The sequence below is a fragment of the Trichosurus vulpecula genome, chromosome 7 (assembly GCF_011100635.1).
Source record: "Trichosurus vulpecula isolate mTriVul1 chromosome 7, mTriVul1.pri, whole genome shotgun sequence".
In the NCBI taxonomy this organism is placed as follows: domain Eukaryota; kingdom Metazoa; phylum Chordata; class Mammalia; order Diprotodontia; family Phalangeridae; genus Trichosurus; species Trichosurus vulpecula.
The window spans coordinates 54,664,540-54,691,720 of record NC_050579.1 but is presented as its reverse complement, the minus strand read 5'-3'; the positions used below and the strand labels follow the sequence as shown (position 1 = coordinate 54,691,720).

The 27,181-nt window shown below is 34.7% G+C and overlaps 1 protein-coding gene across 1 annotated transcript in view; it reads left to right on the top strand.

The window, feature by feature from the left end:
• SYCP1 (synaptonemal complex protein 1) overlaps positions 1 to 27,181 on the top strand; it is a 96,352-nt gene that overhangs the window by 38,627 nt on the left and 30,544 nt on the right. The window contains exons 15-20 of the mRNA XM_036768183.1: positions 9,165 to 9,226; positions 11,225 to 11,329; positions 14,382 to 14,485; positions 23,054 to 23,171; positions 25,526 to 25,596; positions 26,642 to 26,723. Of these exons, the coding sequence (XP_036624078.1) occupies positions 9,165 to 9,226; positions 11,225 to 11,329; positions 14,382 to 14,485; positions 23,054 to 23,171; positions 25,526 to 25,596; positions 26,642 to 26,723 (542 nt within the window). The remainder of the gene's footprint in view (positions 1 to 9,164; positions 9,227 to 11,224; positions 11,330 to 14,381; positions 14,486 to 23,053; positions 23,172 to 25,525; positions 25,597 to 26,641; positions 26,724 to 27,181) is intronic.

The window sequence follows — 27,181 nt, the reverse complement described above, 5'->3', positions numbered from 1 at the left end:
GGGAGAGACAACATATAAGTAACTATATACAAATATACTGTATATAAGATAAATAGGAAATAATCAATAGAATTAATAAAGATTGGGAAAGGCTTCTTGTAGAAGATGGGATTTCAGCTGAGATTTCATTCTCTCTCTTTTTTTTTTTTGCAGGGGGGAAGGCAGGGCAATTGGGGTTAAGTGACTTGCCCAAGGTCACACAGCTAGTAAGTGTGTCAAGTGTCTGAAGCCGGATTTGAATTCAGGTCCTCCTGACTTCGGGGCCGGTGCTCTACTCACTGCACCACCTAGCTGCCCCTTCAGCTGAGATTTAAAGGAAGTGAAAGAAGGAGGTGGAGGGAAGATGGAAAGCATTCCAGACATGGAAGACAACCAATGAAAATTTCCAGAGTTTTGTTATAAGAACAGCAAAGAGGCCAGTGTTGCAGGGGCTGGGGGTGGGGTGGGAGAGGTTTAAGGTCAGTCAGTAAGCATTTTTAAAGCACTCTGCTATGTGCCAGGCACTGTGCCAAGCACTAGAAATACAAAGAAGACTAGAAAGGTGGGAAGGGGGATTGATTATGAAGGGCTTTGAATGCCAAACAGGATTTTGTTTTGAACTTAGAAGAACCACTGCAGTTTATTGAATAAAGGTGTGTGTGTGTGTGTGTGACCTAGTTGGAGCAGTGCTTTAGGGAAATCACTGTGGCAGATGAATGGAGGATAGATTAGAGTCAGGGAAAGACTTGTAGCAGATAGACAAACCAGCAGTAAAGACAAACTAATGCAGTGGTCCAGGTGGGAGGTGATGAGAGGCTGTGGTGGCAATATCAGAGGAGAGAAGGGGTAATTTTGAGGAATGTTGGAAAGATTAAATTGACAGGCATTGGGAACAGATTGGATATGGCAGGGGTTGGGGGGGGGAGAGTTAAAGAGAGTGAGGGGTTGAGAATGACACCTGTGTTCTGAGCCTGGTTGACTAGGAGGATGCTAGTGTCATTGAGAGTAATAGGGAAGTTTGGATGGGGAAAGTTTTTGGGGAAAGATAATGAGTTCAGTATTGGACATGTTGAGTTTAAGATGTATAGAGAGCATTCAGTTTGGGATGTCCAATAGGCAGCTGGAGGTGAGTCTGGAGTTAGGAGGGATATTAGGTCTGTAAAAGTGGGTCTGATAATTCTCAGTATAGAGATGATAATTTAATCCATCGTAGCTGATGAGATCACTAAGTGAAATAGTATAAAGCAGTGGTGTCAAACTCAAATAGAAATGGATTGGGCACACATTGACTTAGGAACCCACAAATTAACATTATGTTGTATTGTATTTTTATTATTTTGTTAAATATTTCCCAATTACATTTTAATCTGGTTCTGGCATCATTGGCATTTTTTTTTTCTTTTTTGCTGGCTAAGAGTTTGACACCTCTGCTATAGAGGGAAATGAGAAGAGGGCCCAGAACAGAGAATCCTGTGGGACACCATGGTTAGTGAATATGACCTGGATGAAGATCCAACAAAGGAGACAGAAAAGGAGCAGTTAGATCTATAGGAAAAGAACCAAATGAATGATTTCATGAAAGGTTAGGAGATTGGGTTGAGGAGGCTTGGTATAAGACAGCAATCAGCGGATTATAGAGAATGAGTTTGAATAATGGAAATGAGATATTCAGAATTACTGGAGTGTGGTGAGCATGATAGGGTGGAAGTATATTTCAGTAAATTATCTTTGTCTATAGGTGTTTGTCCTTGAGTGGAATTATTCCAAGACGTCAAAGAGCTGTGTATAGCTAGACAGGGAATGGAAGTTGTATGGAGGGTTCCTAAGAGTGTCTTTCTGGAGCATAATTATATCATCATTATGACAATTAAACTATAGTTTATGTCTCAACTTCTACAGAAAAGTTTTAAGTGTCTTCATCTCCCATGCAAGCATGCAGTACAATAATCAGAATACATTAGTTAAAATGTTTGTGTCCATAATCATTAGGGAAATTGGTTTATAGATTTTTTTCTTTGTTTTTTCTCTTGCTGGTTCACGTATCAAAGCCATATGTGTGTCATAGAAGGAATTTAAGTAGGACTCATTCTTTATCTCTTTTTCCAGACAGTTTATATAGTATAGGAATTAGTTATTCATTAAGTGTTTAGTAGAATTCACTTGTAAATCAGTCTGATCCTTGTTTGTTCTTAGGGAGCTCATTTATGGCTTGTTCAATTTATTTTTCTAGGATAGGGTTATTTAAGTGTTCTATTTCCTCTTCTGTTAATCTGGACAATTTACATTTTTGTGATTGCTTATCTACTTCAATTGTATCGTCAGTTTCATTGGGCAAAATAGATCCTGATAACTGGTATAATTTCATCTTTGTTGGGTATGCATTCACCCTTTTTTTCATTTTTGATACTGATAATTTGGTTTTCTTCTTTCTTTTTAAGAAAATCAAATTAGCCAATAAGTTATCTATTATATTGTTTTCTTTGAGTTTTATTTATTAGGTTTTTTTAAACTTTGAATTTTATTAATCTTTCTTTTGATTTTCAAGATTTATATTTTGGTGTTTATTTGGGAATTTTTAATTTATTGTTTTCCTACTTTTTTTTAGTTGCATGCCTAATTAGTTGATTTGCTCTTTCTTTTATTGAAGTAAGTGTTTAGTGACATAAATTTCTCTTTAATATTGTTTTGGCTGCATTCCACAAATGTTGGTATGTTGTCTCACTATTGTCATTATCGTTAAGGAAATTATTTGATTCTGTGATTTGTTCTTCGACCCACTCATTCTTTTTCTAATTAATTTTTATTCTGTGCTTCAGAATTCCTTTATTGAATGTAATTTTTATTGCTGAAAAGGTACATTTAATATTTTTGTTTTTTTTTTACAATTGTTTGTGAGGTTTTTATGCCCTAATAGATGGTCAATTTTTGCTAGGGTGTCATGCATAGCTGGGAAATAGGCATGCTCCTTTCTGTTTCCATTCAGTATTCTTTAGAGGTCTATCTCTAACTTTTCTAAAATTTTATTCATTTCTTTAACTTCTTTCTTATTTATTTTATGGTTATATTTATCTAGATCTGAGAGAGGTGAGTTGAGGTTCCCCATTATTATAGTTTCACTGTTGATATCCTCCTGTAGCTTAGCTGTTTATCTCTTTTTTTTTTGCTAGTTTTTTTTTGAGGGGGGGAAGGTCAAGCAATTGGGGTTAAGTGACTTGCCCAAGGTCACACAGCTAGCAAATATGTCAAACGTCTGAGGCTGGGTTTGAACTCAGGTCTTCGTGACTCCAGGGCCGGTGCTCTACTTACTGTACCACCTAGCTGCCCCAGCTGTTTATCTCTTTTAATCAGGTGGTTTTTGCTTTGCTTTGTCTGAGATCATGATTGCTACCCTTGACTTTGTAACTTTAGCTGACACATAATGGATCCTGTGTGAACCCCTTATTTTAACTCTGTGTGTCTTTCTGTTTCAAGTGTGTCTCTTGTAAACATATTATTGGGTTCTGTCATCTAATCCATTCTGCTATTCTCTTCCATTTTATGGGTAAGTTCATTCTGTTTACATTCACAGTTATGATTGCTAACTGTGTATTTCCCTTCATCCTATTACATTTATCCTTTACTTCATGCTGTCGCCTCCTCAAGAATGTTTTGCTTCTGACCACTGCCACTGACCCACACCTTCCCTTTTTCTGCTCAACACCTGCCTTTTCTCTTAGCTTCTTTCCCTCCTACTTTCTTTTAAAGTGAGATGAATTTTTGTACCCAACTATGAACCAGTCCAGATGAGAGTGAGTCTAAAGGGTTGCTTGTTCCCTCCCTTCCATTTTCCTTTCTGTTGATAAACTCTTTCTTTGCTTAACTTTACTATGTTAGATAATTTTCCCTACTCTTCCTCCCCTTCTCCCAATGCATTCCTTTTTCCTCCGCCTTCCATTCTTTTTTTTTTTTTTTGGAGGGCGGAAGACAGGGCAATTGGCTTGCCCAAGGTCACACAGCTACCAAGTGTGTCAAGTGTCTGAGGCTGGATTTGAACTCAGGTCCTCCTGACTCCAGGGCTGGTGGTCTACTCACTGTGCCACCTAGCTGCCCCTCTATTCTTCTTCTGAGATCATTCCAATATAGTAGATTTCTACCTGTGTCTTCTGTGTAAGTAGATTGCTTTTAATTGCCCTAATACTGATACAGTTCTTAGGTTACATGTATCATCTTTCCACATAGGAATGTAAAGATTTTAATGTTGTTTAGTCCCTTATGATTTCCCACTCACATTTACTTTTTTATGCTTCTCCATAAGGTCTGTGTTTGTCTTCTTGATTCTTATGTTTAAATGTCAAGTTTTCTATTAAGCTTTGGTCTTTTCATCAAGAATGCTTTAAAATCCTCTATTTCATTAAAGATCTATTTTTTCCTCTGTAGAATTATATTTAGTTTTGCTGAGGAGGTTATTCTTGGTTGTAATCCTAGCTACTTTGCCTTCTGGAATATCATATCCCAAGCCCTCTTTTCCTTTGTATTAGTAGTTGCTAAGTCTTGTGTGATCATGACTGTGGTTCTAATAGTATTTGAATTGTTTCATTCTGGCTGCCTGAAGTATTTTTTCCTTTACCTGGAAACTCTGGACTTTATCTGTAATATTCCTAGGAGTCTTCGTTTTGGGATTTCTTTTAGGACTCATGGGATCTTTGTTGTTTTTGTTATTCATATGGTCAACTATGCTCATAATTTTCCTAATATTGAACTGTTCTTGCATACCTAGAATAAATCCAGCACGGTCATGGTATATGATTTTTAAAAATATATATTGCTGTAATATCCTTGCTAATATTTTATTTAAAAAATTTGCATCAATATCCATTAGGGAAATTGATCTATAGTTTTCTTTCTCTGTTTTGATTCTCCCTAGTTTAGACATCAAGACTATGTTTATGTCATCGAAGAAATTTTGTAGAACTCCTTTATCCTGTTTTTTCAAACAGTTTTTGTAGTATTGGAATTGGTTTTTTTTAGATATCTGTAAATCCATCTGGGCCTTGGGATTTTTCATAGAGAGCTCATTTATGACTTGTTCAATTTCTTTTTCCAAGATAGGGTTATTTAAATATTCCTCTTCTGTTCATCTGGACAATTTAAGTTTCTGTAAATACTCATCCATTTAATTTAGACTGTCAATTCTGTTAGCATGTATTTGGATTAAATAGCTCCTAATAATTGGTTTTTCCCTTTCTTCATTGGTTGTGGATTCACCTTTTTCAATTTTCATAATAGTAATTTGGTTTTCTTCTTCCTTTTAAAAAAATCAAATTAGACAATGACTTGTCTGTTTTATTTTTATTTTTAAAAACCACTTCTAGCTTTATTAACTTGATGGTATTTTTTATTTTGAATTTTGTTCATACTTTGAGTTTCAAGATTTCTGTTTTGGTATTTAAGTGAGAGTTTTTAATGTGTTGGTTTTCTAATTTTTTAGTTGCATGCACAATTTTTTGATCTGCCCTTTCTGTCTTTTGTTAATGTAAACATTTAAGATATAAAATTTCCTGTACGTGCTTCTTTTACTGCATTCTACAAATTTTGCTGTGTTATCTCACTGTTGTTATCTTTAATGAAATTATTGATAATTTCTATGATTTGTTCTTTGGCACAGCTGTTCTTTAGGATTCGGTTACTTAGTTTCCAATTAATTTTTAATCCATTTAAGGCTCTTTGTTTAGTGTAATGTTTATTGCATTATGGTCCAGAAAAGATGCATTTAACAGTTCTGTTTTCTACATTTGTGAGTTTTTAATAGCCTGATACATGGTCAGTTTTTGGAAGGTGACATGCACAGCAGAGAAATAGATATACTTCTTTCTTTAGCACTTGTCTCTCATGTTTGTTGTGAGGATCAAATGAGACAATATTTCTAAAGAGCTTCACACAGTGTCAGGCACATAGTAGACAAATATAAACAATCATTTCCCTTCCTGTTCCTTTCTATCCCCATCTAGTACTCCAGAGAGCTATCATATTTAACTTTTCTAAAATTCTATTTATATCCTTAACTTCTTTCTTATTTATTTTATGGTTATATCTGGCTAGATCTGAGAAGGATGCATATATGTTTAATGTTGATATTCATTTTTGTCTATGGTACTTTTTAAGTGAAATGTAGTTTATCTGTATCTCTTTGAATTAGTCTCTTTTTTCTTTTGTTTTGTCTAAGATCATGATGGCTCAACTTTCTTTTGTAACTTAAACTGAAGCATAATAGATCCTTTGCCAGCTCCTTATTTCAACTTAGTGTGTATCTTTCTGTTTCAAGTGTGTCTCTCATAAACATGTTATTAGTGTGGTACTGGAAAAATCAGTTATTGCTAAGGAGAACCCTGCCCCCAGCCCCTAACTAAAATCCCAGTTTGCATAATAAAGAATGGACTCAGACCTTTTTTGGTTTAGCAAATGTCCCTGGGGCTCCGTGACTCCTCCAAGGAATGTCAATAGGTAAGATTATCCCACTTATGATAACCAGTCAGAATCTGTGGTCTGTCAGGACCTTTGTTTCTGTACCCCCAGACCACCCAGTGACCTGGCATGTAGATTTCAAGAGATAATTAACCACTGCACCCTGTATTTTCTATATAAACTACTTATTTACCCCAACCTGGGGCCATTCTGATTTGGGTTGATCCCCGAATGGACGCCGGCTAATAAATTCTCCATTTAAAACTTATACTCTGTGGAGTGTCTCACTCGCTCTTGGTATGACATTAGATTCTAGTTTCTAATACATTCTGTTATTCTCTTCTATTTCATGAGTGAGTTCATCCCATTCACATTCATAATTATGATTGCTAAACATGTATTTCCCTCTAAAAAGTATCTTATGCTTTTCCTTCTCTTTTTTCCCCGGTCCCCTCTTTAAGAATCTATTTTTCTTCTGACCACTCCTCCCTCATTCTAGTCTCCCTCATTACCCCCTGCTCTTGCTCTTAATCTCTTTCCATCTTAATCCTGTTAGGTAAGATGAATTTCTGTACCCAACATTGTATGTATGTGTATTCTTCCCTCCTTAACCAGTTCAGATGAAAGTTCAGTTCTAGGGTCATCTGTTCTACCTCACTAATCTCTCCATTCTTCCTTGTGCACCCCATTTATATGAGATAATTTCCCCTATTAATCTTCCTTCCCCCTTTTTCTAGTGTATTCCTCTTCCCCACCCATCCATTCTTCTTTTGAGATAATTCAAACATAAAGAATCACATTCAAGCCTTCTGTCTAGTTAGCATACCTCTAAGAGCCCTGATGATAATAAAGTTCTGAGGGGTTTTATGGTATCATCTCCCTGTATAAGAATGTAAATAGTTTAACTCTACATAGTCCCTTCTGATTTCTTACTTGTGTTTATCTTTTTATGCTTCTCTATAATGTTGTGTTTTTGAACGTCAGATTTTCTACTTAGCTCTTGTCTTTTCATCAGGAATGCTTGAAAGTCCTTTATTTTATTAAAGATCTATTTTTTTTCTTCTGTAGGATTATATTTAGTTTTGTTGGATGAGTTATTCTTGGTCATAGTGCTAGCTCCTTTGCCTTTTGTAACATATTCTAAGCTCTCTACTCCTTTAAGGTGTTGGCTGCTAAGTTGTATGTGATCCTGACTGTGACTTCATGGTATTTGAATTACTTCTTTCTGGCTGCTTGCAGTATTTTGCAGACATTTATTAAGGAAAAGAATATAGAGAATTACAGGTCTCAAAACAGAGCTGGGTGGAAAATATCAAATTGAGTATAATGGGGAGGGCAAATGACATATTAGTAAAAGAGCCAGAAATCAAAGGGAGGAAAAGATCTCAAAAAGCTGGATGTGGCCGTAATTTCCAAAGTAATGAGGACAGAAAAGTAGTAATTGTGTTTGACTAGAAAAAAGTCAGCTAGGTGGCAGTAGTGGATTAAAAACTTGGGGTCAGGAAGACCTGAGTTCAAATCCAGCCTCAGACACTTAATAGGTGTGTTACCCTGGTGAAGTCACTTAACCCTGTTTGCCTCAGTTTCCTCATCTGTAAAATGAGTTGGAGAAGGAAATGACAAACCACTCCAGTATCTTTGACAAGAAAACCTCAAATGAGATCACAAAGAGTTGGAAATGACTGAAACCAACAAACAAAAGGAAAAGGTCATTAGTGATATTTAGTTATTTGTTTCATTAGCATGATGGTGGAAGAAAGGCAGTTTTCAGAGGATTAAGGATAGAGTGAATGGAGAGGAAGCAAAGGAACTAGATTATAACATACCACATGCTCAAAGAGTATAGTAACAAAAGGAAGGAGAGAAATTGTATGATAGATAGAAGGAGTATTAGGGTCAAATATTTGTAACATAAAGGAGACTTGTAATGCTTGATAATTAATGCTAATTAATTGAATTTATGGGATTGATAGTGATGTAAAGAAATTTGTGGAAGAGGGAAGGTATTCTTGTTGGAGTAAGGTTCTTAAAAATACAGGAAGGAATGAGGTCGTGATAATAAACGTATGATTAGTGTTAGAGAAGAATGTCACCCAGCTTCATTTGAGATTATAGGGAAGGATTAGACTAGATAATAGGTATAATAAGATACAGAAATTTTGATAAATCGAAATTAAGGCAAATGTATATGAAACAGTATATTATGGATGGCCTTATAATCTATTTTAAATATATCAGTATCCTATAAGATCATGTATTTGTCCATATTACATTACCCAGTTTTCAGTTTTTTCATAGTGTTGTTAATCTATCTTTGCCTAGTGTTTTCCTTTCAAGAATGTTTTTTTCTTATTTCTTGCCAAACTAACCTTTTTGTCAATCCTCACACACACCATTCTATCTCTCATCCCTGTGCCTTTGACCTTTATTCCTGAATTCACTCCTCTTCATCTCCACCTCTTAGAATACCTAGGTTCCCTTAAAGCCCAATTGAAGTGTTTACCGTCTACATGAAGTCTTTCCTACGCAGAGGGCAGGGCCTGTTTTCCCTTAAGTTATGATATTTCCAGTACGTAGCACAGTGTCTGAAACATGTTATGTGCTGAATAAATATATATTGATTGATTTCTTCTTTATGTTACCTGTTTATTTCCTATTTCTTCAATCATTTCACACATCATTCTCAATCTTTTAATCTCAGTAATACATTTAGTTCTTTTAATATATTTATGTTTTTATTTTAGAAGACATGAAACTATGTAAAAAGGACAAAGAAATGCAACTTGAAGAATTAAAAAGAATCTTGGTAAATATATATGACTGTCCCTCTAAGTAACTTAGTACAGTATGGCAACTGTTAGCAGTCTGCTTTTGTCCAGCGTGTTATTATGACTTCTAGAATTTTAACAATACTTATTTTAGGTCCTACCCCTCCAAAAACATACTTTTTATTAAAGTATAACTTTGCTTTTTCGAAGGTGTCCTTTCTATCTCTGTTCCCTATAACCATCTCTTATAGCAAAGATTAAAAAAGAGAAAGGGAAAAAAGCATTTCAGGAAAACTAATGAATACATAAGCCAAGTCTGACAAGGTATTTAATGTTCCATACCCATATTTCCCCTTTCTGCAAAGAAAGGAGGGTGCTTTTTCTCCTCTTTTCTTTGGGACCAAACTTGATTATAATTACATAATGTTCAGGTTTGAGATCTTTGTTGTTGTTCTTTCCATTTGCATTGTAGTAATTGTGTATATTGTTTTCCTACTTTCATTTATTTCACTTTGTATCAGTTTATATAATAAGTCTTCTCGTGTTTGCCTGTATTATTTTAATTCATCAGTTCGTAATGGGTATAATAATGTTTCATTATATTAGTGTACCACATTTTGTTTAGAATTGTGTGTTTTTGCTTCTTAAAAAAGGGAAATTACGCATTGCTCATCTTATTGTCATGTATGTCATATCAACAATTTTACCATGGTACAATGGAAAGAATACTGGCTATCGAATCAGAATACCTAAATTTAAATTTAAATCTTGCCTTGGGCAATTCATCTAATTTTATTTGGCCTCAGTTTCTTCATCTATAAAATGAGAAGTAGGTGCTCTCTAAAGCTTCTTCCAGCTCTAAAACTATGATCCTATATTAATTTGAATGTGACATTTTTATGGTTATAAATAAGACTCCTTTGAAGGTTATGTTCATTCTTTTAGTACATGAGTATTTACTAAGGAAAGTAATTTATATTTTCTATGTAGGTTTAGTTTGCATGTACAATCCCATTTTAATGAACTTTTGAAGACATTCTTATTTGATTGTGGTTTTAATTTTTATGGTATACAGAAGGTGATATTACTTGTTGGTTCAAATAATTGATTTTTTTTAATATGCCTGATAGAAAGCTCCGGCCCAAGACCTATCTCATTTTTATTTGGTTTTTGTCTTCACTTTGAGAACTATCAGATCTTCAGTCTCCTGTTTACCAAGCCCTCACTGAAAACCACAACCACACCCTTTTGTGAAACCTGTTAAATTTTAAGGATAACTTATATATCATTAAATATACAGATATAGATATCTATATAAAACAAATGATAAATGCCAAAGTAATGTTTTTATCATAGAGATTGATTCCTATGTGGACAAGAATTAGTAAAGGTATCAGTTATAAATAACTTTTTTCCTGAACTTGATTCATCAAAATCTACCTATTGTGATCATGAACCTTTTGCTATGCAGAATCAGAAATTATAATGGTTTTGTTAAAACGAGATTTCCTGTATTGTGTAATTTCCCCTTCCATGTATGACCTTGTAGCACATGAAACTGTAACATTTACAAACTGATTTTCCTTTTACTTGCCGTAACAGTTGACAAATTTTCCTAGAATCAGTTCTGTAGTTCCATAAAGGAGCTTAGAAATAATCTCCTCAAGAAATCACAAAAGTTTAGAAAGAAATATTTAAAAAAAATTTGGCCAGCCACTCATTTTACATGTAAGAAAATCAAGCACTGAAAAGGGCTTAGTGATTTTCTTATGTCCATAAAGCTAGATAATGACATAGCTACAGCTAGAACCTAGATTCTCTTAACTCCCTCTCCAGTGTTCTTTTAATTATACCATAGTTCCTTCATATTTATTTATTTATTGAATAAAGATATATTTTGTATGCATTTTGTAGTTCCAACCAAAGTGAAAAATCTTTATTGAAATTATGGTTCTTTTCACAACTTTTGTTTGTAGATTTCATGATATTGAATATTTGTTCTTTGTCATTCATGATTCCTTTATATTCTTAATTAGGAGGTAAATGAAAGACTTTTAAATGAAAAGAAACATTTAGAGATGATTACTGAAAAACTGCAGGCAACAGAAATAGAATTAAATGGGACTCTTCAAATCAGAGAGGTTTGTGTAACTATTTTGTTTCAGATATATTTTTGTTACTATGGATGTATCTTATAGTTGCATTAAAGCTTATAGATATTTTAAATTGTCTATTAGTTATCCCTTTTGCTATGTAACTACTCCACTTGCTTTTCTAGTTATACAGTCTCTAATGACATTCTTTGCATCACTTTTCCTAGGCAATTTTAATTAGTACTATGTTACAGCCTACTCAGGCTCACGATGTTCCTTTTTGTTGTCATTTGGGTGACCTATCACTTTAATTCTTTAGAGGCTGTGGTGTCCTATGATTCATAGTCATATAGTATTACTGAAAGAATATTGATTTTAAAGAGATGGGCCTTTGTTTTAGGGAGATATTAACTTGAAATCAATAATCAAAGGGTTACTGAATTAAGTTTTCTCTATTTTTACACCTCAAGAAATCTTGCATGATTTTAATATGTGCATGAAAGACATTTTGTTGGAGAACCTTTAAAGTCATATTTTACTGTACAAAATCATTTTTTTTACTTGATTACTACATCTACAGTAAGTATAATTAAATCTTACATCATTTAGTCAGTTGTGTTGTCATGAGATTCAGTTAGCCTCAATCATCCCAGGAACGTCTGTAGATCAAAGTAGAAAGAGGACAAATTCAAAAGCACAATGAAACAGATATTTTTGTAGTGTTCTGCTGGGGATGGGATGGGTAATGCTAATGGAGCCACCACATTTGGACGTTTGTACCTCAATACTTGATAGACTTTATACCGACGTGACAATGCCATTTAAAAAGATGAAATTAGGATGAGGGGACTGTTCCTGACTAAATATATATATAGAACAAATCTATATTAGAGATAGCACAAATTTAAAAGTTCTTAGCAGGGCAGCTAGGTGGCTCAATGAGTAGAGCACTGGCCCTGGAGTCAGGAGGACCTGAGTTCAAATCTGGCCTCAGATACATTTACTAGCTGTGTGACCTTGGGCAAGTCACTTAACCCTTGCTGCCCCCCCCACAAAAAAAAAGTTCTTAGGGATACTGAAAAAGAGAAGATTCTAAAGAAACAGGAAAGATTACAGGTGGTATTTTTACTTTTTAAATTAGTGAATGAGAAGACATCAGCAACCGCTGATCCATGTGCCTGCTTCTTCTCTATGAAAATCTTTATGAAAATGTATACATTGAGATAACATTGATGAAAATATTAGCAGGAAATAGGAAGGCTCTTTGCAGATGATTTTCTACATATTTATGGTCACGTAACTGATTGAAAGACATAGAGAATATAAAATCCCATTGTGTCTTTTTTTATTGCTCTTTAAAAAATTGACATATAGAACAAAATAACATCTTGAAATTTCTCTTCATATAAGCCGCATCCCATGTATATATAAAAATATACAAAGCATTATAACATGATTTTGGAAGTGATTTTATACAACAATCTGCTAGGTATTGGTATCAAGCCAAGTATCAAAGAGGAAGACTTAATATGTTTAACTGAGGCCATCTCCAGGAAAATTTTCTGTGCTGTGTCCCCTCCCCCCCCAAAAAAAAATCCCCCACCAAAACAGGATTCCATTTTGATGGTGAAATTCTTCAAATGTTTCCATCCTCGGATGAAATTCTTCTTGCTGCATTTAGTCCTGGAATACTACAAAACTTCTTCAGTGAAATCTATAGTGGTACAAAAGACGTTAGCCTCTTAATCTATCTAGGATAATTGAACTAGTTGAAAAGTGCTTATTACTCAGAGTATGACATAGAGCTGGATAACCAGTTATTTGAGTTAGTCTGTCAATATTATATATCTTAGACAGGCTACTCATGAACAGTGAACAGCTCAGAATTGAATAGTAAAAAGAAATAAGCCTAGATTGAATTTGAGGCATTGAAAGCACTAATATTACCAAACTATTCATTTTCATAAAAGTCCATCTCTTTAATATTGATATTCTTTGGGTGATGCTATGTGACTGTGACTCATGGGACACATTAGTTTTTGATGAACCTAGATTACAAGTTACAGTGATAGAAAGAGTCATAGTAGTTCTGAGTAGATTTGCAGTACATTAATAAGGATGGCTTGTATGCAAGAAGTGATATAAAAACTTTATTGAGGAGATAATATGTCTGGAAAAGGAAGTGATCCAATTACATAAAGAAAATGCTGCATAGTGTGAAAATTCCATTAGTACTTCTGACATATTTTTTTTAAAAAGAGAAAAGTCACTAGTATGTTGAAAGAATCTTATTGGAAGATGTGTGGCAAGAGATTTGAACAGGATGAGAAATATATTCTTTAAAGCTTATTTAAAAATTCCAGTGTTTTATCTACATGAATTTTAAGGTAGTTATAAAATCTCACATGACAACTCTATGATATCTACAACCTATTCTGATATTACCTCATGGGATGGAGATAAACCAGTGTTTTTGTATATTACAATAACACAAATTCTCGGAGATGATACAAAGCTAGAAGATGTTTGCGTATAACCTCATGATGAATTGTATGTGGGTAGTCTGAAGACCAGCCTAAATGGATAGATAAAGCATTTATTAAATTGATATTACATGCCAGGCACAGTTTTAATTACTGGTAATACAAAAGTAAACACCATGAAAGGCAGTCCCTACCCTCAAGGAATTTAGAGAGATAGCACATAAAGGGAAATGAAAATCTGGGGTGAAGGTGTGGGAAGAGAAGGAGTAAAAGTCCAGAGAGTCAGGAGAGAAGTGAGCATGGCTGTCATGGGTACTTCCTCAAACAGAGCCCAAATAATTTTTAGAGAAGCTCATTACCAGGCTGGTTAGGATAGGTTGATTTAATTTTTCTGTCACAACTCATAATGACCATCTGCTGAGGTTTAGGGGGGTTGTAATGTACATCAGTTGAGGGAAATAGGTACTCTGAAGACCTCATAGATCTTTGAAGTACTGAAATAACATTAATACTAATCAGATGAGGTTGTATTGTATTGTTATTTTTGTAATCATTTTTGAATAATGAAAAAATTTTAAACTACATGCCTTATGCTTTGTATACTTTTTATTTTTCAGAAAGAAATACATGATTTGGAAGCAAAATTTAATGAAGCTGCTGCAAATGAACAAAATTACTTACAACAGGTTGCAGAACTTAAAACTGAGCTTGAACAGGAGAGGTATGTTTTTCATTTATTAGTAAACCACATGTATTTTCTCCCAAAGTTTTGTTTTAAACCGTTTTGGAGGGATTGGACCTATGATTCATTAGGGATTTGAGGTGAAGAAATTATATGAATGCAGATGAGAACCTGCCTTGCAACTTATCATCATAATTGTCTGAGGCACTGAGAGGGTAAAGGGTAAGTGACTTGCCTAGGGTCACTTAATCAGAATGGGTCAGAGGCATGCCTTGAATGAAGACTTTCCTGACTCCAAGGCCGTATTTCCACTCTTCTCTGATATCTCTTATAAACTGTAGCCTTGTTAAACTTACATAAATATATAATTAGATGAATACAGAGCTATATATATTTTTCATCTTAATTAATGGAGTAACCTAGTCACCCACAACTGCTGCCTTTTGTTACAAGGGCAGTGTTCTTTAAAAGATACTTCCTGTGAAAAACACAGCTGTGGGGATCACAAGATTTCCTAGGCAGGGTCAAACCCTGAGGAGGATCCACCCATGATAGCCCCTTAACATGGTTGTGGGGATCACAGGATTGCCTAGGCAGGGTCAGGAAGTAAGCCCAAGACATGCTTCCATGGCTCATTGCTTTCCTGGTTGCATAACCTTAAGGAGATCCATATGGTAGCCCACTCTCACCCAAAGAACTCAGAAACAGAGTGGGCAGAGGAAAGCATTTTACTGTTCTTCTCGAGAAAAAGTGGGTGTGGTGCTCACCAGGAATACCACACCAATATAGAAGCAGGAGTAAGGTTAACCATTTCTACCTCACTTATCTAAGTTAGGGTTAGTTTACAGTCTTCATTTCCTCACATTCCCTTCTTAACTTATGTAGTGTACATAGGCCTGGTAGTGAGGATACAGAAGCAGGAGTGAGGTTAACTGGTTCTACCCTCCTTGCTTGAGTTAGTTACATTCTTCATTTCTCTACATTCCCTTCTTATGCAGATTATGCAGATTACGTATGCAGATTATACAGATTACATAGGCATGGTTGTGAGTGTATTTGAGCAGGGCATGACCCCTCAGGCTTGAACTGGTTCAACCAGTTTGTCCCAGCCTAGCCAGGATGGCCATTGTCTTAGTAAGGGAGCTTCCCCACAGCTGTTATCTCCAAATAACTTCTGTGGGAGCAAAACCATAATATCCTTTCTTATGCTTCCTTCAAGTATAGGAGATAGGTGCCCTTAAATTCACATCTAATCTACCATATGTAAACCAGATGCCTTTCCTGATACTGATAGACTTTTTAGGTAGAACTTCACAACCTTGCTATAAGAGCAACTGAAGAGAAGTCATTGGCAGTTAATAATTTTTCTATTTACTTTTCAACAAAAAGGTTTTTAGTTCAGTTTAATCAATGCCATTTAGAAAAAAAGCTATGTATTAAGCACCTAATATGTGTAGGACACTGTGCCAAGTGATAGGAATACAAAGAAGAAATCTAAACTAGCCCTTTGTTTTATAAAGTTTTCAATCTAGTAGGAAATACATGCATACAAATATCTATGATATAAATTAGAAAATAATAGCAAAGGGAAGGCTGTGTAAATGTACAATCTGAAGAAGAAGATATTACTTCCAGCCAGAGGAATAAGGGAGAGCTTCATGGAGAAAGTGGCATTTGACTTAAAGGAAGGGAAGAATTTTGCATATGATTGTTGGTACTGAAAAGAGGGAAAGAATATATTCTAGATCATGGGGGATAGTATGAACAAAGGCACAGAAGTAGAAAAGGATGGGATGAAAAGGGGGAGTGGTGAGTAATCCAGTTTGCTTATATATAAAATGTTTGAAAGGGAATAGTGTTAAAGAAAGGTTGAGGGTGAGTTGTGTATGATGGGGTGATTCTAAGAAACAAAATTAGGTAGGAAAAGGTAAAAAGGAGCAATTATCTCATAAAATGGAACATGAAAGGAAGAACTAATATGGAGGAAGCAGGTGGGGGTAGAGGGCTGGTAATGCTGGAATCTTACCCTCACCTGGGTTGAAGAGGGAACAATGTGTATATCCATAGAATTGTAGTCCTCTGAAATTGTAGAGAGGTAACAAAACTGGGGGGGCTGGGAGGGGAGGGACTTTTAGAAAGGTTATATAGATTAAGATTAATGGGGTAGGGGAGAATATAAGGGAGAGACTCTTAGAGAGGTGGGTAAAATAAGGAATAGGAGAGAATATAAGGAAAAAAGAGTAGAAGAGAAGAGAACAGAGATAGGGTAAAAGGAGAGGCTGTGATGGAAAATAGCAAGTAAAAATCAGATGGAGGGAAATTCACAAGTAGTAATTATAACTTTGAATATAAATGGGATGAACTTGTATCTGAGAAGTGTAAAGACTTCAGATTTTGGGATAAAAATTCATTATTTCATAAAGAATTATTGGGAAAACTGGAAAGCAGCATGGCAAAAAAACCCCCAAAACTGGGTATAGACCCATATCTTACCCCATTTACCAAGGCAAGGTAAAAAATGGTTACATGGCTTAGATATAAAGAGAGGTATTACAAGAAAATTAGAAGAACATGGAACATATTACTTATTAGACTTAAGAATAGGTGACCAATTTATTAATAAACAAGAGATAGAGAGCAAAGATAGGTGTAAAATGGATAATTTTGATTATATTACATTTAAAAAGTTTTGTACAAATAAATATAACCAAGGTCAGAAGGAAAGCAAAAAATTGGGGAAAAAATTTTATAGACAGTTTCTCAGATAAAGTCTTATATCTCAAATATATGAAGAACTTCGTCAAATCTATAAGAATATGAGTCATTCCCAAACTGATAAACGGTCAAAGGATATGAACAGGCAGTCTTCCAATGAAGAAATCAAACAATTTATGATAGAGCATATGAAAAAATACTCCAAATCATTATTGATTAGAGAAATGCAAATTAAAACAACCTTGATATATCATTTTATATCTATCAGATTGGCTAAAATGATTGAAGGAGAAAGTGACAAGTGTTGGAGGAGATGTTGAAAAATTGGGACACTAGTTCATTGTTGGTGAAATTGTGAACTGATTCAATCTTTTGGAGAGCAATCTGGAATTAGGCCCAAAGAGTTATTAGACTGCCTATACCCTTGGACCCAGCAATACCACTACTAGGTCTGTTTCCAAAGATGATTAGGGAAAAAGGAAAAGAACCCGTATGTTCTAAAATAGTAGTTATCTTTGTGGTGGGAAAGAACTGGAGATTGCAGGGATGCCCGTCAGTTGGGGAATGGCTAAACAATTTGTGGTATATTATTGTGATGGAATACTACTGTGCTATAAAAAATGATGAACTCAATCATCTTAGAAAAACATGGAAAGACTTGCACAAAATAATGAAGAGTGAAGTGAGAAAAACCGAGAGAACATTGTAAACAGTAACAATGTTGTTTTAAGAATGACTTTGATCGAGTGAGTGAGTCATTTTGATTATTATAAGTACTCAAATTAATTATAAAGGACATATGAAGAAAGATGCTACCTACTTCTAGAGAAAGAACTGATAAATAGAAGTATGCATAGAATAGTTTTATGTGTGTGTGTGCGTGTGTGTATCTATTTGTGCCTAATGGTTATTATCATCTCTAGGGTGGGGGTAGGGGAAGAAAAAAAAGAAATTTACATGACTTTATTAAATATTTAATAGAAATAGCAAGTTGTACATAATAGATTTACAGTTTAATGTACAATCATCTTTTTTATTATACTATGTAATGGAAATGCTTGTTTTATTACATAAATTAAAAATAAAATAAGTTTTTTTTTAAAAGGGAATAGTGTGAAATAAAAAGCTGGGCAGATAGTATGGAACTAGATTCTAAAAGACCTTGAATGCAAGATTAGAATAGTTTAAGAGTGGAACTCTATGCTCCCAAACCAAGTAATTTTGATAACTCAATTTAAAAAAAAGTCTAAATCAGATTGCAAACAAGTTCTTAATCAATTTTAGAGGAATAAAGTGCTTTGATTATTAGATAAAGTTCACACAAGAAATATTTTTGATTGGCTAAAAGAATCTAATACATACCTCTAGGCCTGTGTATAAAACAGCAAGCCAGTTAGGAATTGCAAATATTCCAGCAGCATGCCAGTCTTGTAGGGAAGGAAATTTAGTCAAGATCTTGAGAGGAAATTTTTTGGGGAGGAGGAGAGAATGATTATGTAAGCTTTGGGAGATTCATCAGAGACATGAGAGATCCCAAGAGTTAGTAGAGGAGATAACAGTGGCCCGCAGAGCCATAATCATGATGGATGACAAAGGAAGTGCCTGTTGTTAGATGTGGAATGACAGTCCCTCAAGGACAGTGATAGCTTCAGGGAGTAAAAGCCCTTATGGCAGAAAGAAGTATTTTGGCTATGGACTTTAGAAAGGCACCAATCCTTGGAGTCCAGTAGAGCATTATAACTAAGCAGAACTTCATGAGGACTCCACAAAGGGAAAAAAAAAAAAACTTCTAGTAACCAGGAGTTATGAGTTTATCCTTTGGCTGTATGTTCTCTCTATGTGTGCCTTGTTATAGTTGCATTCTAAATCTGAGCCCACTCTAACCATAAACACACACACACACACACACACACACACACGTATATATGTCTGTTTTTTGGGGGGAATAATTTTTAAAAACTCCTGTTCATACTATACTTTTTCAGTAAGTACCTTTTCCAAAAGATAATTGAAAGTAATGACTTTCCTCCATTAGAATAAATGATTCTTGAAGGCAGAAACTGTTTTTTTTTGGGGGGGGGGTATTCCCAGTGTTTGCCACATACATAGTAAGTGCTTAATAAATGCCTATTGAATGACTGTTAATGGTAGTCATACATATGAAGGCTCATAAGTGTTAGTACTAGAAACTTTAGCCCCTATAGGATATCCCTAGAACACTGATGGAAAAGTTATCTGCATGTGGTGACCTGGGCCACCAATGCAAGTGGTACTTAGAGAAATAACCCTAGAATGAGTGCTGCATTGTAGAGATTCAACTGGCATGGTCTGTGGTCCTTTTGCATTTGCAGGGATACAATGGAAGTTTTTTTTTTTTAATCTGCGACTCTTGGTTTTAGATACTCTTGTTTGCGAGCATCCACAAAAGAAAAATTACCATTGTTCTCTTTTGTTTTAAAGTGCAATTGTATTTATAGCAGCTCTTTTTGTGGTGTCTAAGAATTGGAAATCAAAGGGATGCCCATCAATTGGGGAATGGCTAAACAAGCAGTACTATATGATTGTAATGGAATATTATTGTGCTATAAGAAATGACAAGCAGGATTATTTCAGAAAAACCTGGAAAGACTTACATGAACTGATGCAAAGTGAAGTAAGCAGAACCAGGAGACTGTTATACACAGTTATAGCAATATTGTACAAAAAACTGGGAATGACTTAGCTCTTCTCAGCAGTACAACAATCCAAGACAATCCTGAAGGACTAATGATGAAGCATACTATCCACCTCCAGAGAAAGAACTGATATTGTCAGAATACTATTTTCACTTTCTCTCTTTCATTCCTTTTTAAGTTTTGAGTCTTCTTGTATAAAATGACTAATATGGAAATGTTTTACATGATTGCACATGTATAACCTATATCTGATTGCTTACCATCTCAGGAAGGGGGGAGGGCAACGAGGGAGGGAGGGATAGAATTTGGAACTCAAAACTTAAAGAAAATGTTAAAAATCATTTTAACATGTAATTGGGGAAAATAAAATATATTTTAAAATAAGGTACAATTGTATGACCTATTTACAAGTGTGTTTCCTTATAGGACAGACAAGTGTTTTTGTTTTTTTTTAGTAATAACCTTTGCTTGTTTGAATATTTAAGAACTAGTATTAGAGTATTACGGAACCCCTTTGTTCAAGATTTGTTCAGAGGCAAGTAACTGAGGCATCAGTTAGAAGTTAAGTGACTTGCCCAGGGTCAAAAAGCCAGTAAGTGTCTGAAACTGGATTTGAACTCAGGTCTTCCTGACTACAGGCCCAACACTGTATTCACTATATTCATAGTATTTACTATTCTATTATTTATTTATTTATGATTTTTGTATTTATTTATAATATATTTAATATATTCATAGTATTTAATACTTCACCTAGATGAAGTATTAAACTTCAAGTCATGAAGTCCTGAATTCAAATCAAGCATCAGACACTTATTAGCTATTTTACTCTGGGCAAGTCACTTCAACTCTGCATCTTAGTTTCCGTATCTTGTAAAATGGGGATAATAATAACCCCTATATCCCAGGGTTATTGTGAGGAACAGATGAACTAATAATTGTAAAGTGCTCAGCACACTGCCTCACAATAATAAGCACTCTATAAATGTTAGCTATTATTATTTTACAGATAGAGAAATTTAACTCAAAGAGGTTAAATGACCAGATTCAGACAGGTAGCTGAGCTGGGATTCAAATTCAGATCCTGTGACTCCAAGTTAATATTTTATTTTGTTTGGGTTGTGCAGTGAGGACTACACCATGGCTGGGAGACTTGGAAAGGGGAGAAAAGAAATACTTCATGGAGAAGTGAGAGGAGAGGCAACTGGCCCAAGCATTTGTGGAAGTCCAGTGCATATAAGAGAAGCTGTGAACAGAGAATTGGACTTATAGATAAAAGTAAAAAAAGAGAGAGAGAGAAAGTGAGAGCGAGAGAGAGAGAGGGGGAGAGAGAGAGAGAGAGAATGTCAGCTGTGGGCATGAATAGGGATGGAGAAGCATCCAGGCAGATCCTTATGACCACAGACCTAAGCCAAGCTACTTCTCTTGATTTTGTCTTTGCTGCTTGAGAAATTAGCAAATATTAATGCTGTCTGATGGTGTGTTGAGAGGACATCAGAGGCCAGTTGAATCCATCCCAGTTTTCCTATCCTCTCATAAGGTTTCCACAGAAAGTTTTGATCTCCTCTCTGGGAAAATGTATGGGATTGCACTCAATGACTTTATTACTTTTGTTTTCATTTCTTTTACATCTTAATTAGATTATTTTCTTGTTAGATATGTCTGTCTTTTTATGGTCTGGCAAAACAGAATATGCTAGATTGAGGATTAGACTATGAGGTTCATAACTGATTACCCCCAAATAGCTACATTGAACCTGAAATACTGAGTTTTCGGAGTTGCATAAAACTTGTACTAAATGTAAACTATTCTTTCGAGATGGTTAATGATGAAAGGGATGAGACAGATAAGATGATAATCTGGGGAGTTTATAGGGTCAAGGAAAGGGGCTTCTTTTCTTTTAGGATGGGGAGACCTGAACATGTGTGTAAGGTCAAAGGGCTGGAGCCAGTAGAGGGGAAAATTGAGGATACATGAGAGAGAAGATAACTGACAGAGAAAGGGAAAAGAAAAGGTGAGATGGGATAGGACCATGGGCACAGTTGGAGTGGTTATTCCTGGAAAGAAAGAAGTGCTGCATAGTGTAGCAGATAGAATGCTAGAATTAGAATCAAATAGATGTGGGTTCAAATCCTTTTAATATTTGCTAGATGGGTGATGATGGGCAAGTTACTTAACATCTTTGAGCGTCAGTTTCTATTTCTGTAATTGGGGATAATACCTATAATACCTACATCACAAAGTTTTTGTAAAGCTCAAATAATACAATGTATGTAAATCATTCTGAAAAAGTTTAGTGTTAGATAAATATTTATGATTATTGAATATGAAGACATAGAGAGGTTTAGAATGGTGTAGGAAGAGTTGAGGGACCTCATATCTTTGGATGGACTCTACTATTTTCTATCCAGTAACGGGCAAGATTGTCTGCTAAAAGTGAGGGGCAGTAGATAGAGTTAGTGGCTTGAGGACAGTGAAAAAAAATTTGAAGCAGTTTTAATTAAAAATGGTTCATAACTCTACTATTGCTCTTTTTTAAGCCTTTATAAATTTAGGATTGGAAATTGAGGAGATGCCCATTAACTGGGGAATGGCTTAACAAATTGTGTTATATGATTGTGATAGAATACTATTGTGGTATAAGAAAAACCTGATCAGATTTAAATGAACTGATACCAAGTGAAATGAGCAGAACCATGAGAACATTGTACACAATAACAGCAATACTATATGATGATCAACTGGGAATAACTTAGCTATTCTTAGCAATACAATGATCCAAGACAATTCTGAAGGATTTATGGTGAAGAATGCCATCCACTTCCAGTGAAAGAACTGATGGAGTCTGAATGCAGATTGAAACATCATTTTTTAACTTTATTATTCTCATATTTTGGTCTATGTTTTCTTTTGCAACATGGCTGTTATGGAAATGTTTTGCGTGACTGCTTATGTATATTCTATAAATATCAAATTGGTTGCCTTGTTGAGGGGCAAGGGGAAGGAGAGAATTTGGAAGTCAATTTTTAAAAAAAATGAACATTAATACTTGTAATTGAGAAAAAATTAAATGCAAAATAGGCTGCTGAGTGAAAAATTACATGGGAGAAAAAAACTTGTTTTTATTTCCTTTTAAAAATTCGGTGAAGAAGGGAGGAATGAAATTATGAGAAAATAAAAGTACATAATACATTTAATTCATTTTGTGTTTTAATAGGCTAAAAAGTACTGAATTAACTGCAAATTTCAACAAGCTCTCGCTAGAAAACAAACAGATGGCACAAGAAAGAATGACTGCAGCCCTAGAATCCAAAAAACTGCAAGAAGATATTAATGTAAGTTGATAAATACAAGTAATTTTTTCTCATCTGAAAGATGGAGTTTTAGTACATTATCTCTAAGACCTCTCCTAACTCTAAAATTCTTTTATTCTTTTTGGGCTGGCATTGATAATGGGCAAAAAATTTTGTTGAAATCATCAGATAAAACCATAAATCTAATTTTACGTCAATATATCAAGGATCTATGGTTTCATTAGCATAAGAAACCCCAAAATGGATCTAAACCCATCTATTACTTAATAAAAAGTCTTAGAGAGTTTCCTGAGGTGCCCAGAATTACACAGCTAATAAGTGTCGGAGGCAAGGATTAAGCCCAGTACTTGCTGAGTCCAAGTACAGTACTCTTCTCTATGCCCTGCTATGTCCCTTATCTAATTGTAAATGTCAGTCAGTCCACATTTATTAAACACCTACTATGTGACAGGCACTAAACACTAGGGATATAAAAAAGGGTAAAAGACAGCCCCTTTTCTCAAGGAGCTCATAGTATAATGGGAAAGATACCATGCAAACAGCTATGTACAAATAAGTGATATATATATATAGTAAATTGGAAATAATCAGCAAAGAGAAAACATTATTAAATTTAAGAGTGATCAGGAAAGGTTTCCTGTAGAAAGTCAGATTTTAGCTGGGACTTGAAGGAAGCCAGGCAAGCCAGAAGGCAAAGATGGGAGAGTATTCCAAGCCTGGGAGACAGCCAGCGAAAATGCAGAGAGTTGGGAGATAGAATAAGAAGGAAACTAGTGTCACTGGGTCATGGAGTGTGTGGAGGAGTGTAAAGTGTAAGTCTAATTTTGATCATGAACTCTCTCCCAATACTCTTTCTGTCTTTCTATCTGTTCATCTTTCTTCATCACTGGTCCTTCAACTTATTCCTACTTATTGATTTGTGTGTTTCTCAAGGGTATGTTTTTAGACCTTTTTTTTTCTTTGGCAGCTGCATTCAATCCCATGTTTTCAACTTCTACTTCTGTGCAAATACTACTAAATTTATAGCTCTGGTCCTGACCTCTGTTTTGCATACCAGATTCACATTTCCAACTGCCTATAGGATCTCCCTAAAGTATTTTGAAATCAGTATGTCCAAAACCAGGTTTATTTTCTTTTCCCTTAAAAACTTTCCCTTCTTCTAACTTTACTACATCTTTCTATGGCACCACTACATTCTTGTTCTCCTGTTCGTAACCTTAAGGTTATCTTTGACTCTTCCTCATCTTTTGCTAACACAAAGAATGCATTTGAAGGGCATTTAAAACTCTTCACAATCTGGCTCTACCCTATGTTTTTATACTTATTGCATATTACTTTCTTCATATACTGTAAAGTCTAGATATACTGGCCTATTTTCTATGTCATTGCTTGAGCTGCCTATCATGTGTGCAATGCTTTCTCCCCACTTCTGCCTTGTATTCTATATTTCTGTCCTCTTCTACCTTGTGAAATCTCTAGCTTCCTTCATGTCTCAGCTCAAGAGCCACTTCCTACATGAGGCCTGCCTTTCGTGTTTATCTCCAGTTGTTAGTGCCCTCTCCCATGGAAATAATTTTAAATATTATTTTGTATTTACTTACCTGCATACATGTTGTTTCTCCTCAAAAGTAAGCTCCTCAAGGGCAGAGACTGTTTTTGATATTATAGAGTAGATCACATAGTTATATCCCTGGTGCCTAGCACAATGTATGGCACACAGCAGGCACTTGATAAATGCTTATTGAATTAATATTTAATTATCAAGTCATGCTGATTTCACTTCTAGGTTATCTCTTTTATTCATACCTACCTCACTATTTCTACTATAACAATTCTAGTTTAAGCCCTCATTACCAATCACTGGCACTATCGTAATTGGGTCCCAACAGGTCTTCATGCTTCTAATTCCTTTCTCCTTCAAACCAATCTTCATGCCACCATGGCAATCATCTTTCTTATACATAGTTGAGGTCATTCTATGCCTCTGGTCAAAATCTTTAGTGGGTCTACAAAATAAAGTTTAGATTCTATTCCTGGGTGTTAAGGATTCTTTAAAGTTTGGCACTATCCAACTTTTCTAGACTTGTGTTACTTTCTTTACTATTCTACTTTCCAGACAAATTGGTGTGGGTTAGCATTTGAACTGGTTCTTGAAGGTTGGAGAAGATTTTCACAGATGGGTAGTATTTCAGTAGAGGGAGTTAGCGGGGTTGTGGAGGAAACAAAGACAAGTTAAAAAGAGGAGGTTGATAGACCTTGAATTTGGTGTATTTTGTTCCAAGTAAGAATGATTTTAATGTTAGTTTTAAAAACTTTTGTTTTTAAAATATATGTGAAATAATTAATTGGATAACATAAATTATTTATTTGTTTAGGATAACAAAAAGCGAGAAGAAAAGATGATGAAGCAAATTGAAAATCTAGAAGAAACAAAAAACCTATTGAGGTAAGGAAAATGAGTGGCTAATTAAATATTTTGGGCCTATTACATTATTATTACCTTTTAATCTAACAGGTTAATATTTTTTTTGGTAGTATATTGCACTTAATTCATATTAATTTTATATGAGATATACTTCAACCTTCTAAAAAACCATTCTTTCTTTGGTGTTAGTTCTTTCTCCACATATACAAAGGTAACTGGCCAATAAGATGTTTAAACTTGTAGCTATCAATAGTGCTGTCATCTAATCAAATGAATATTAATGTTTAATGTTTTGTATAGTTTAAAATGTGGACATTTTTAGTTCATAAAAATATTTACATCAAATTATTTAGCCAGACATTGTTTAGACACGTATGAAAGAAATGAGAAACATAATTTGAATTATTCTAAGTGGAAAAGCAAAGAACAAGTTTAATCCTCATATTGGCCAGTTACCTCTTTATAAAGGACAACTCAGCTATTTACCATTCTTGTCAGTGAATAACCATTGGCCATAAGAAACAAAAAACCTATTGAAGCAAGGAAAATCAGTGGTTAATTGATTATTTTGACTATAAAGAAGGCTGGTTGAGAGAGTTGGAGTACAAGGGAAAGGATAGAGGCTCACTACAAACCACCATTATTTTGAAACAATAGTTTTGAATGCACACTTTTCTGTTGATAGTATTATCTTTACTTTCAAGAGGCAACACTTTATTGAAAGTCATTAGTAACTAATCCTAATTCACTCCTATGAAATCATGAACTTATAATCATGTTTTTAAAATGATTGATTATAAATGAAAATAAGAGAAAATGATACTCATCTCTTTAGTTAGGGATCATTTTTTTTCCTGGAAAAATGTTTTTTTATAGAGAAAACTTTTTAATTGGAGGTTTAGGAGAAGAAAAATTAATGTAATCTCATTTAAAATGTAAGTAAACTTGTCTATAAAGCCTGATTTTCAGGCAAAACCAAACCAAAAAAAAAAAACCGTATTAACATAGGAAACTGGAAAAAAAAACCTTCTAGTTCCGATTTTACCTTCTTTTTAAATTTCTATAGGAATGAACTAGATGCAGTGAAAGAGCAGTCAAGACAAAAAAGTGAAGAAGTTGAAAGTAAATTGAATGAGAGTGAAGAAAATGTAAGTTATATTTGTCGTACTTGTGTTAATTGTTTAGCCCATGACATGACAGATTGGGCTCACTTTAAGGTCTTCTTTCAGTAATACTATCTGTGGCTTATGCCTCCAGTTATAAGAGTTTCCACTGAGAACATCTGGATTTGTCTCAGGGATTCTTAGCTCCCTTGCAAACATTCAAACCAAACAGTTATGAGACAGGTTTTATTCAACCTAACAAAAGACTTTAATCTGAATCCTTTGACAGTAAACTTCTCCTGTACTTTCCAAGAGAATCAAGTAACTTTCCCTTCTAGAAGATCATATTTTTCTTCTGAACATAGCAAAAGGTACATGTGTTTCTCTGCTGTGGTGATGATTTTTTCCCCTTAGGATTGCATAGACAAGGTGGCCTGCAGGTCTCTTTTCAGGTCCATTTCTATCTCTTCTCTTTTACCTTCTCTAGTTGAGGTTTTGAATCT